This window comes from Pteropus alecto, unplaced genomic scaffold (assembly GCF_000325575.1).
Source record: "Pteropus alecto unplaced genomic scaffold, ASM32557v1 scaffold164, whole genome shotgun sequence".
Taxonomy (NCBI): Eukaryota; Metazoa; Chordata; class Mammalia; order Chiroptera; family Pteropodidae; genus Pteropus; species Pteropus alecto.
In genome coordinates, this window is record NW_006439568.1 from 12,829,346 (window position 1) to 12,843,246 (window position 13,901).

The window sequence follows — 13,901 nt, forward strand, 5'->3', positions numbered from 1 at the left end:
TTTTTAAATCATTTTAACCAAACCTTTTTTCTTCACTTTGGAAAGAAAGCAGCCCTTTTTCTATAATATGAGATTATAACTTATATTCACTCAGTAAGGATTCTAAAAAACTAGAAAATATTTAACTTTGAAATGTCTCATACTAGAAAAGCTTTTAAACAGATAACTCTTAATCAACTAGTATTCCAAAGGAGAATCTTATGTTATTAAAGGAGAGACATATTTTCTTCCAGGCATGGTGAAAATAAAAAGATGAAAACTAATTGCTGATAATTATATTCTGCATACTCAGCTGAATTAATTGCTGTAGCAGTTAATTCACTATAAAACATAGTCAATTCTCCTTTCACTTATTTGCTTATGGTAATGACCGAAGAAGAAAAATATTTTCCATACTTTAAAATCTTTTCTTTCTTTTTATTTCACAAGATTTAAACATGTATAATGTTACTTTCTATTAAAACTTTAAAAATATGTTTTTTAAACCTGATTTTAAAGCAAATAGGATTTTTTTAGTATTAAAATGTTATTTTAATAATAAAATAATATGATTGATTCTTTATCTTTTTTCAAAGATTTCAATAATTTCTTTACTATGAAGAAAATGATATAATTTCTGCCTTTATTTTTCTCTAAAAAGATATGACAGCCAGTATTGAATTAAGTATAATGAAAATTGTTCTAATTATTCACTTGTCTGTTGTGAACAAGGCATAATCTTTTTGTTTAGTAACTGAAAAATTGCTGATCGCGATGAACAAGGTATTGCTAAATTTGCAATGTTTTATCTCTAAAATTTTATTCTTTAAGAATATGATCCATGGCAGAAAAGTCTATAACAATTTAAATACTTATTTTTTTGCTAATAAGCTTGAACATATTCATGGTAATACACTCATTATTTCAAACTTAAAAGGTATAGCTAGAGGTTTTAGTAAAAATTTTTTTTTCTCCTCTTAAGCATTGCCTTTTATATTGAATTGCCTTTTATATTGAATTGCCATTTATTATCCTAGCAATAATGGTCTCTTTATAAGAGTATATACATTTAAATGTGCTATAAGACTGCTATATAAAAAGAAAATAGTAAATAAATTAAATATTTATATATTAACATAGGATTAAATAATCAAGTAAACCGTTTCCTAGTATACAGTTTCTTAAACTGACTTTGGTTATGCTGATTTCAATTACAGATTACTTAGTTTACTTATAAATTTGAAAATGTATATGTAAACTAAATCTAAAATATTATACTTCATGGCTCTATGCCCTGACGTACTGGTTTTGTATATCATTTATTTAATATCATACATAAAGGGTGATTTTATTCATCTATTTACAATCTCAAGTTTGTTTTCTGAAGAGACAGGGCATAAAAGGAGTATTTACGAGAAAACATTGCCTCTCAGTCTGTGAAGACATCATTATCATCCATTGCCGAGGACACAGTGTTGACATCAGATATAAATTTAAAAGGATGATGGTAGAAGGAAAGTGCAGTTGCCAGACAAGCAAAGTTTAGTCCTTATACTTGGGGTGACCTGACAGAGTCAAGTAGCTCAGTCGTTCTCATGTTTGAAAACAGCTCGTTCTTGTCACTCCAGACATGTTTGGCTCAGAACGGCCACTAGAATGTGCTTATAATTGCTTCTCTAAATATAATGTATGTATTCCCAATCCCCCAGCATTTTATTATGAGTTTTTCAATTTTTCAATGGAAAGACTTGACATCAAACACCCATATGCCCACCCCCTAGATTCTATAATTAGCATTTTGTTATATTTGCTTATTGCTTATCTATCCATGCTTTCAGGCCTCCCTCAATCCATCAATTCATTTTATTTTTTGGTGTATTTTGAAGTAAATTGCAGAATTTGGTATACTTCATTGCTAAACATTTCAGCATGCATATCATTAGCTAGCATTCAATATTTGCTTACCATTCCCATTTTTTTTTAACTGTGGCAAAATGTATATACAGTGAAATGCATGTATCATAAATAAGCTGTTAGATGAGTTTTGACAACTGTGTACACCTGTGTAACTCAAACCACTCAATAGTTCTAGAACATTCTATTAGGTTTCTCATGGCTCTCCCCAGTCAGCCTGCAGCTCTCCTTCTCCTCAATCCTGAGACAGTAACCATTCTGACTTTTTTTTTTTTTACTATATGTCAGTTCTTCCTATCCTAGAAGTTTATGTGAATGGAATCCTAAATTATCTACTCTTCTGTGTAAGGCTTCTTTTATTTCCTTTCATCTATGTTCATGTATGTATTAGTGATTTCATATTTTTATCACTGAGTAGAATGCCATGGTACAAATATGCCACAGTTAGCCATTTCTCTATTGATGAAATCTGGGCTCTGACCAGTTTGGGGTTATTATTAATAAATCTGCGATGACTATTTGTATAAAATTCTTATTGTAGGCATATGCATTTATTTCTCTTAGATATTTAGGAGTAAAATTTCTGGAAGCGTTCTGGTTGTCTCACATTTTCTCTGACATATGGTGTAGTCAGTCTTAATTTCATTCATTCTGTTGGGTGCATAAAGTTATCTTACAAGATTTTTAACTAGCATTATGTTGATAACCACTGATGTAGTATAGTTTCTTGGGCTTATTGGCCATTTGTAAATTTTCCTTTGTGAAGTGGTAACCTTGAATTGCCTTTTATATTGAATTGCCATTTATTATGCACTTTGGAGTTTTCTATGTATTCTTGTTGCAAGGTCTTCATTATTATGTGTTTTATGAAAATTTTCTCTCAACCTATGACTTGCCTATTCATTTCATAATGCTGTCTTTTTGATGTGCAGAAGGTTTAAATTTCAATCAAGTCTATCTTATCTTTTTCTATTTCCTAAGTATTGCTTTAGGAGACATTCGCTTAGAGCCATAAGTCATAAAGATTTTCTTTTATGTTTTCTTTTGGAAATTTTATAATTTTTGGTCTTATTTTTATATCTTTGATTAACTTTTTATTTGTTATTGTAGGTATTATGAAAGTAAGGTTGAGGTTTGTTTGTTTGTTTGTTTGTTTCCAGAAGGACATTTGGCACTATTCATTAAATATATTTTATAATAAGTCTTGAAATTTTTTAAGTTGGTCCTCCAAATCAAGTCTGACTTTTCAAGATTACTTTGGATATTCCAGGTTCTCTGCAACTTCACTTAACTTTTAGAATTTGTTTATTGTATTTTATTTTTTAAAAAAGTAGGAAGATTATGATCAGGATTGCATTGTCTATAGATCATTTGTGGAGAATTGGCATCTAACAATATTGCATCTTCCAATTTGTGAACATAATATGTTTAATATATTCATTTATTTAGGTCTTTTAAAATTTTTCACAATAGCAATATTTTGTATGTTTAGCATATAGATCATGTACATCTATTGCTATATTTAGTCCCTAGAATATTTAGTGTTTACACTATAAGTGAAATTATTTACTTTTAATTACATTTCCCAATTGTTTGCTGCTAGTATATAAAAATATAATTATTTAAAATATTTATCTAGTATCTCACAACCTTGCTAAATTCACTTGTCAGTTTTAGGATTTCTTAAAATAGGATGTTCTGCAAATATATCATCTGAGCATAAAATAGTTTTACTTTTTGTTTCCCATTTGTATGCTTTTTCTTTCTTCCTTTGTATGAATGTATTGAGCTAGATAAGGCCAACCAATGTTAAGAAGAACTTGTGAGAGTGGACATCTTGTCTTGTTCCCTGTAAAATGAGTAAAGAATTCAACATTTCCTCCTTAAATATGAAGTTAACTGGAAGTTATTTTAGATGTCTTTTGGTGTTCTGAGACTCAATTTTCAACAATAAGCAGTGCTCCAGACAACAGTTGAGTGTGCTACTGTTCAACTCAATTCTAACACTATCTAACCAGAAATAGCGTCAGATTTCTACAAGTTAAGAGTTCAGTCCTACAGAACTGTCCCCCACCTCCATTTCAGATGCCAGTCACAAGCCCAGGTTGTTACCTGTGCTTCTGAAAGAGCAGCTTTGAATTAGGGATTCCAATGATCCCTTTCTTGAGTTTGATTAATTTTCTAAAGAGGTTCACAGAACTCAGAAAAATATTTTACTTCCTAGCTCACCAGTTTGTTATAGAAGGATATTACTCAGAAACAGTCACATGGAAGAGATAGATAGAGCAAGGTATGTGGGGAGGGCGAGAAGCTTCCTCGCTTTCTGAGTTCACCACTCTTCTTGAATTTCTACTTGTTCACCAACTCTTAAGCTCTCCGAACCCTGTCTTTTTGTGTTTTATGGAAACTTCATTAGAAAGGCATGATTGATTAAATCATTGGCCATTGCCGATTAATTCAGCCTTTAGCTCTTCACCTTTCACCCCTCTCTGGAGGTCAAGGGGGTGGGACTAAAAATTCCAATCCTCTAACAACATGGTTGACTCCAGTGGCAGCCAGCCCCCACCCTTGGGTGTGGTCCAACGTCACCTAATTAACATAACAAAAGACACCAAGACAAAAATATATTTCTTATTATAAATCACAATATTATAGATGTCTTTATCACGTTGAAAAATTTCCTTATATTTTTAATTTGCTGTTAGTTTTTGTCATAAATGAATATTTGCCAAATGCTTTTTCTTCATCTATTGAAATAATCATATATATTTTTTTCTCCTTTACTCTGTCAAAATGGTAAATTACAGCAGTTGATTTCCCATCTTAAACCAAGTGTTCATTTCTGGATAATCCCCAGATATGATGTATTATTACATATGTATGTTTCTAGATTGATTTTTCTAAAATTTTGTTAAGGAGTTTTGCATTTATGTTCATAGAAGACATTGTTTCATGTGTCTTTTCCAGGAGTACTACTGAGGCTATGATTACCTCATAACACAAGTTAGAAAGTGATTTTTTTTCTCTTCTATTTTCTAAAAGAGTGTAAGATTGGTATTTTCTTTAAACTTAAATGTTTGATCAAATATATCAGTGAAAACAGCTGAGCCAGAATATATTTTATGGGAAGGGTTTTAAAAATTCAAATACTTTAATAGATAAAGGACTACTTAAATTTTCCATTTATTCTTGTGTTATTTTTGTATGATATGATTTACAAAGAATTTGTCTTTTTCTTCTAAACTGTTAAATGTATTTGCATACAGTCATTCTTCATACTTCTTTATACTTTTAATTTTTGAAAGCTTATAGTGATATCACTCTGTTCATTCCTGTTATTGAGAATGTTGTTCTCTTTGATTTTATGTTGATAGGATTAGCTAGGAGTTTAACAACCTTTTTGCTATTTTTAAAGAAAATGTTTAGCTTAGATAATGCTCTTTATAGTTTTTCTATTTTCTATTTTATTTTTTTGACCGTCTTTAATATATTCTTCCATCTACTTACTTTGGCTTTCTTGTCACCTCTTTGTTTTGCTCCTCTTTTTTCTCTTCTTAATGTGGAATTTTAGGTCATTGAGTATGTATCTTCTATTCTTAAGCACTTAATGCTATAAATCTCCCCACTAACCACTGCTTTATCTGTATTCCTCAAATTTTGATGTTATATTTTAATTTTTATACAGATCTTTTGTTTTCTAATTTCTTCTAGATCCATGTTACTAGAAGTGTTTTCTTTTAATTCCTTAACATATGACATTTTGCTAAGTATCTTATAGTTATCTTTATGTCATATAATCATGTTAGCATTATTTGTGGCATGCTGCTAAAGTAAACTTTAAAAGTTTAATAATGTTATATACAAATATAAATACACAAAAATAACTTAGACCACAATATTAAAAATATTTCTTTCTGACCCATTTCAGCGGGTCACTGTGGAATTCCAGAACTAATTGTGAATGGTCAAGTCATTGGAGAAAATTATGGTTATAGAGACACAGTTGTTTATCAGTGTAATCCTGGTTTTCGATTGATTGGTTCCTCAGTGAGAATATGTCAACAGGATCACAATTGGTCTGGTCAACTCCCATCCTGTGTGCGTAAGTAAGCATGGCGAAATAATTAGAGACCTCTGTTCTCATGCATTTATCAAAATTTTTTTTTCGGTAAAATATGTAAGTAAACACACACACACTCATATATATAAATATATACGTATATATGTTTATGGATGAACACATAAACTAAATTCTCACAATTCACTTTTTATACTGCTGTGCACTGGTCTTTAAAGTGGGGTGTGTTCAGAAGCATATAAAACCTCTACTATGAAAGAAGAAAATATTATTATATTACACCATATTATGTCTGTTATTATGTTTTATCATTAGGATGAATGGAATTCAGTTTTTCTAGTATTTAATATAAATATATAATGCATATCTCTTTAAAGAAGGTATATTCTTGACAAATTTTAGTTATAAGGATTTTAATTTCTTTAGACCACTGTGCAGTAGCATCAATATTGTTGTGATGTAATACCATGAAATTTTTTAGAGTGGAAAATACTTTGGATAAATTTTTTTCTAATAATTATGATGCTATAAGCCATTGAATCAAAATCAGATCCTCACGGAGTATAATTAGTGTTGGGGGGCGGTCATGAGATATGACAGGGAAGACCATTGTTCTCATTTCAATTCCTTTGCTAATCTCTAGGCTCTAATTCCCTGATATAGAGAGTGAATTCACACATGAAGAATAAAATTGATTTTAAAACAATACCTTTGTATTATTCTTTAAATATACCTGCTATTTTGTGGTGCCTATATGTATGACATAGATTTGCCATTGTGCATTTATGACTGTTATACTACTAAAATCAGAATATAGTTGAATATTGAAAAATATTATTTTTTCTTACCCCACTGAATCCCTAGCAGTATATAATGTTTCACATCATAATTTATCCTATTTTGGACCTAAGAGTCAATAATCAAAGTGTTTCTTATTTTTTTCTTATTTCTATCCCAATTACTGACATTTATATTAAAATTGGTATTAGAAAATGAGAACACTATAAATATCTTATAATTGCAATATACCTTATGGGATCATACAATGGGATTTTGGGGGCTTCAGATAAATAATGCATGGGACTTTTAGTGTGGATTCACAGAAAATATTTTATTTATTCTGTGACTATATCCATAGTTATAAATTTTGACATTGTCAAATTTTTATTCAATCAGCAGAAATTTATTGGAGTGCTAGTTTCATGGAAAATAATTTTGTGTGTTGAGATTTAATAGGATAATAGAGCATATGGTTAACAATTAAAATTATTTTTCTAAGGGGTGTATGTGTGTGCTTGTATGTGTGTGCACATACATGTATACATCTCCATGCATGCACACACACACATACACACACAGATTGTCTGATGATCTAAAGATGGCAGTATTATGCTTGAGTCTGTCCTAGATTTTTTCCTTTTCATTTATATTCAAACATAGCTAACTAATACCACTGTTTCTCTTGTTGAATAATTGAGACTATAAATGAAAATTGGTCCTTGGGGTAAAACTGGTTGCTTTATTGATAATTTTAACAAGAATAAAGTGCAGTTAAATTTCCAAACGAGTAGGTTGACATTAACAATACCACTGAAAAATAATTGCTCTTGGGTCATTCCAAAAGTACTAAAAGTGTTTTTGCGTTGTGCCCAATTATGAAGCACTGTTACTGGAGTTGCTCTGATTAATAGAGTAAGATGATGTGGTAAAACAGTTCATAGAAATACAGAGTATTTGGGAAAAGCCAGTACATAAAATCTAGAATAGAACTGTAACACTAAAATAATTTAAATAGCTCATCTAAAACAAAATTGTACTAAATTATCAAATATCAATTGAGAAGAAAATAAACCAGTAAGAATTCTAATACAGAATCATTTTTATTGTCCATTAAATTGTTTTGTTTTCTCATTAAATTATTCTTCAAACACACCTTTGCTTATCAATCTATTATCATAAAAAGTGATTATATATTAAAACAAATAATTCCAAAGTTAAATACAAAAACCTTCCCTTAAGTGTCTTATAATTCTTAAACTTAACTAGAAAAGGAAAATTTGTTCATTTTTATTCCTTTTTCTCCTAATGACAGAAACTTCAGTCATTCCTAGATTTTTTGAACTTCAGTATTCTTCCCTAAAAAAGAAAAGAGAATAAAAATATGTCATGAAACTTTAAACATCCCTGTACCACTTGCATAAAATTATCACGATTGTAAATAATTGTCTAACTAATATTTCTGTTATATTAGATTGTTTTGGCATTCTCAATTACTCTTTTGCATTAGTAAAAGTACTTTAGATATATTTTCACATAAAAGTGGTCTTCTTTCTACATTGTTTGAAATGACTAAGGGTAATGGTCATGTGATAACTGATAACCAGATATTCTGTTTTGTGCTTTCCTTGCCCCGACTCATTGCTATTAGCTGTCAGCTGTGGTCATCCCGGTAGTCCAATTTATGGAAGAACAAGTGGAAACGGATTTAACTTTAATGATGTGGTAACATTCTTTTGCAATATTGGGTATCTTATGCAAGGTCCAACAAAGGCACAGTGCCAGGCCAACAGACAGTGGAGCCATCCTCCACCAGTGTGCAAAGGTAAAAGCCTTACTATATTCCAGTTTAGAGCATGGTAATAATGTGCCTATGTAAATGTAGATGATAACATTCGAAACAGTTTGAGTAGAACAGGGGAAAGATTTAGCTAATAAAAAGATTTAATGATGATATCATCTCATTATTAATGCTTTCTTTTTTCCTTCATTTTTAACATCTTTTTTCTTAGTTAAAAATGTCAGGCTTTTTTTCAACTGCTTAACTTTATTATCTTGTACCCATTTTATGGCTGCATATAAAAAGTCATTAAGACTGTTTTACTTGTGATTTGCTTCATAATTAATAGAACTTACCTTTGGCGTTTGTTTTCTTCATATCTTTGGAAGAATATATTTGAGGCCAGAATTGCCATGATGGCTGCATTGGGGGCATTATTTATTAAGTTTTCTCTACGGAAACAGATTAAAGAGAATTTTTTGGTGTTTTTCTATTTTTGCAAAGAAGGATGGTATACTTCATATTGTCTGATAAAACACAACCAAACATTATTTTTTCATTTTTATTATTTATAGCTTAAAATGTATCATTTTTAAAATCTATGCTCAGCAGAATACTTGCTATTGTTAAAAAATGTTGAGAACCATATGATTTCACTTATATGTGGGATACAAAACTGAAAGCAACAAATGAACAAGACAAACAAACAAAAACTCATAGATACAGAGAACAGTTTAGTGGTTCCCAGAGGAAAAGGGGAAGTGGGATTGTAGATAAGGATAAAGGGGGTCAAATATATGGTGATGGTTAGAAGGAAATCTAACTTTGGGTGGTGAACAGTATACATATGATGTATTATTGAATATACACTTGAGACTTATATAATTTTATTAACCAGTGTCACTCCAACAAATTTAATAATAAAAAAATTGCGAAAAATTTTTCTTTTTTTTATATTTTCATCCACGAAGATTTTACTTCATTACTTTAGATAGTCCATGTATTTTATTTCTGGAATCTTTGATTCGTTTGATTAAATTTACTGTTGAAACTAAATTTCTAAATCTATTAGGAAATCTATGTCGGTATATGTATATTATTTCAAACATATCTTTTAAAAATTGTCATTTGTTTAGTGGTAAACTGTTCTGATCCTGGAATTCCAGCCAATTCCAAAAGAGAAAGTAAAATAGAACATGGAAACTTCACTTATGGTACTGTAGTATTCTATGACTGCAATCCTGGATATTTCTTATTTGGGTCTTCAGTTTTGATATGTCAGCCCAATGGACAGTGGGACAAACCTTTACCAGAATGTATCAGTAAGTAGATAATGTTAATTTTTTTCTTGAGAAAATGCCATGGAAGCAGCATGGATGTTTATTGTTTTATAAAATATCTAGAGCTATATATCAGGATTTTGTTTTTAATTATTATTTTAATTATTTTATTTTAATTTAATTTTTGATTTAATTATTCCATTGTTTTGAAACTAAACTTTTCTGTGTTTTGCCAGTTCAATGCCCAGATGTCATTTTTATTAATATTAATGTGATGGATATCTCCCTACCATTCACTCATTTTAAACTTTGAAAGAGCAGACTGAATATGAAGAGCAGATATCTTACATATTGTATGATATTACCATCCCATAAGAGGCAACTACATTTTAATTTTCTTTTATACTAATATTGCAAATTTAAAGCTATTTTATTCTTAATGTAAACAGCCAACAGGGCTTCAGAATAGTTGGGGATTTAGACAAAGGTGTTACTTAAAACTTATTGATCGTAAATGTCATATTCAAACACATACACATATGAATGCAGTAAACATTCATCTTTCAAGTCATTTTGTTATATGTTGTATGGAGTTATAGAATATAACTAAGTTAAAGTACAGCAGATATGCATATATAGACTGTGTAGTGAGAAAATAATTTAACAGAAATAAATAAAAATTATTTGAGGCGAGGCAAAGTGAACATGAATTCTAAAAATTCGGGAGGTTGATAGGTTGTAAATACAGCTACATTTCTCAAAGAGTTGGTGAATCTTGGACATGATAGTAAAAAAAAACTTCATAGATTGGAGTAGTGTGTCAAGAAGTCATTGTGCAAGTAATTTTTGGTTATGCTTAATTTTTAAATTGTAAAATTATTTTTGATCATGTTTTACTTAGAGGCACTTTCTTCATGTTCATGGGGTGGGATTTTCTGAAAATTTTATAACATCTTTCATGCACTGATGAAAAATTTTATGCCATTTATTAAATTTCAGATTCTAAGAAAATAATTAAGTCAGTTGTTGATTTCGTGGTTAAAATGTGCTTGACTTCTTATTTGAGACTGACTGGTCTAAAAGTTTGATTAATTCACTTATTTGGCTCCTGTGGCTGGCTATAACATTAAAGTTAAAAATCTCTTAAAGTACAGATAAACATGAACTTTGTCAGATTCTCTTAGGTCTCATATACCTTTTTTGCCATTATTTCCTCTAGTACTCCCTGGTAGTGTGCCAAGTACTCAAGGGTTTTATTAAGTTTATGTCACGTTGGGTGCTATTTAATACTCTAGATTCATGCTGTACTTAATATTTTTCCAAGTTACAAATAAAAGGGGGCACACAATAAGTTCCCAAGCCACTTCTATGTTATAAAGAAAATTCTGCAGTGTATTGACATCTGATCCTGCTATGCGTAGCAGTGCTTTGGTTAACTGACCACTGAGTATTTTCTTTGTACAATATAATTTATTCACTGATGACCTGGAATGGAATTATTCTAGACTACCCATTAGATTGCGTGTCACAGATCTAGTTTTACTCCCTATCCTTTACCTTCAATGTTTTCTCCTTTTAATTTCTGTATGGGCTCATTTTGAATCATATTGGCATCCTCTGTCCTTACTTAGCCAATCTGCCTTACTCCTCTCCCTCATTTCCACATCTTTGTCTGGGCTCATAGGTCCTTCAAACCTGTACACATGAGCATATGAGCACACCCTCACCACCCCTACACATACAGACTTATGCTCAGTCATTTATGCTTACTTACCCAAGGTGAGTGGGTTAATAGAATCGCTCCTGTAACTGCAGCTTCCATTTTATTTTTTAAAAAGCCAACTTTCACATAGATGTTTGACTTCTGGAGGTTGTATATATTTGAGCAGACCATTTACTTTTTGTAAAATGTTGGTGCAGGTTATTCGAGAGGAGATATAAAAAAATTTTATATTCAATAATTATGTATTGTAGTGATTGACTGTGGACACCCTGGCGTTCCTCCTAATGCAGTCCTGTCTGGTGAGAAGTATACCTTCGGGTCCACTGTTCACTATTCCTGCACAGGAAAACGCATCCTTCTAGGCCACTCATCAAGGACTTGCCAATTAAATGGCCATTGGAGTGGATCCCAACCTCATTGTTCAGGTACCACTTGCAAAATTGGACAATGTGTGTTGGAAATCATGTCATTAGTAGTAGTATTGGAAATGTATACACAAAACATTCTAAAGAGGTACAGTGATACATTTCTTTTGTAAAACTCTGAGAGAAGCTGTCGCATTGTTTGTATATTTATTGGAATACTTCTTAAGGTCATTTAAATTCAGAGTGCAAATTAATAATCATCTTGTAGATGGTAAGTTACAGATATATGTTTTGAACTGTGTTGTGCCTAATGTAAAGAATTAAGTGGTTTTAGGATGCTACTCTGTATAAAGTGCTTTTGTTCCTTAAAATGGTGAACCACTTAAGTAGCTATTCTATTTTGGCAGATACCAAATATAATTTTCCCCAGAAAACAATGTTATATCAGTGATTTTCTGTTAGAATTCAGATCTATTAAACTTTCTAAACAATTATTACTTAATGGCATACTTTTAAATAAAGTCTTAAATGTCTCAAATTAAACTAAGCCAAGTTTTATGAAAGATATTTATCTTTCCAAACTTTCTTTGTTATTAACAGGCAGCTTATAACTTCTGAGTCTCTGTAACCTCACAATGCCATTATTAATATCTTAGAAAAAATGAATATCAATGCTTAATTCATAAATTTTCACAGAGTATTTGATACATCTTTTTTGATCTGTTTTTGAAGTATTGCTTTTTTTCAAAAATGTCATTTAAATTTTAGATCTGTGACGTCTCCCTATGCGATACTACCTAGTATATTTGTTTTTACCCATTACCTGTTGGTACTTATTTTTCTGCCTGTTTTTTTATTTGTATATTGTCCATTATCTTTATATCATCTTATCTCTGTGGAGGTCATGGTGAACATTTATTAGTATTGTTTGACACTGATTTTCCTCTAGAGGTAAAAGTTGCAAAATGATTATTTCAGAATCTCCTTATAACTAGTGGTTAATCCCTGTGAAATAACTTCCTGGGACTTGAAATTTAATCTATAGATTTAAAAAACTATCATTTTTTTAATGTGGCTATAAAACTGATTTTAATGAGAATTAAAACCTTTAGCTTGGAGTAACTCATAGTTAATTAACTCAGTCAGATAACTGATTATAAATAAAAACACATAAACTTACACACAATACACCCAATGTATTAGGAAACTGCTACTGAATTGCAAAAAGAAAAAAAAGTACACAGATTTTTAAAGGTGAAATGCTTATGTTAAAATTTTGTGTGGTTGTTAATATAATATCACATGAAAATGAGGAAGTGTAAAGAAGGATTCCAAATATGCAGAGTATGTCAAAAAGGCATCCAGACAGGCAGAAAGCATTTTAAGTGTATTCATATCCGTCTCTCTCTCTGTCTCTCTCAATATATACTAATACAGTGGCAACTCTATTAGAGTTATTTAAGAAATGATAAACAGGCTGAGTAAATCCTTAACACTATAATCAAAAGATGAACAACTGGTCATGAACAAAATTCTTATGAGGAACTTAGCCCAAAGTTTCTCATCTTTAATTATTTACAATTTATTTTTATATTTCACTTAGAAGAAGTATGTAGTTCATTTATCTTGGTCAGTGGTCTCTGGTAGGGAAAATTATGGGGTGAAATTTTAGGGTACAGGAAACACTATATTGTAACATTTACATTTTCCATCATAGTTCTAAGTTAACAACAACAAAACAGATTTTCAGTAATTAGAAAATTCAGAGAAGGAAACATGCAAATTACCAAATCTAGCTTTTTATTTTAGTTTTATAAATCCATTGTCATTTGAGCCCATAGTACTGTTAGTTATAAATTTTCTATTAACTTGATTATTAACCGGGTTCTGGAACTACTAATAAAAACTCCTTACACTATTTAATAGGACTAGATATCACTGATAAAGAAAATAACACTATACTCTGCAACTATTTTCCTTTTCGGTTAGGCTTTTTTTATGACTC

At 30.5% G+C, this 13,901-nt stretch overlaps 1 protein-coding gene across 1 annotated transcript in view; it reads left to right on the forward strand.

Moving 5' to 3' along the window:
• The window catches only part of CSMD3 (CUB and Sushi multiple domains 3), a 1,016,080-nt gene that overhangs the window by 950,201 nt on the left and 51,978 nt on the right, over positions 1 to 13,901 (forward strand). The window contains exons 54-57 of the mRNA XM_006916698.2: positions 5,822 to 5,995; positions 8,400 to 8,573; positions 9,665 to 9,850; positions 11,783 to 11,956. Of these exons, the coding sequence (XP_006916760.1) occupies positions 5,822 to 5,995; positions 8,400 to 8,573; positions 9,665 to 9,850; positions 11,783 to 11,956 (708 nt within the window). The remainder of the gene's footprint in view (positions 1 to 5,821; positions 5,996 to 8,399; positions 8,574 to 9,664; positions 9,851 to 11,782; positions 11,957 to 13,901) is intronic.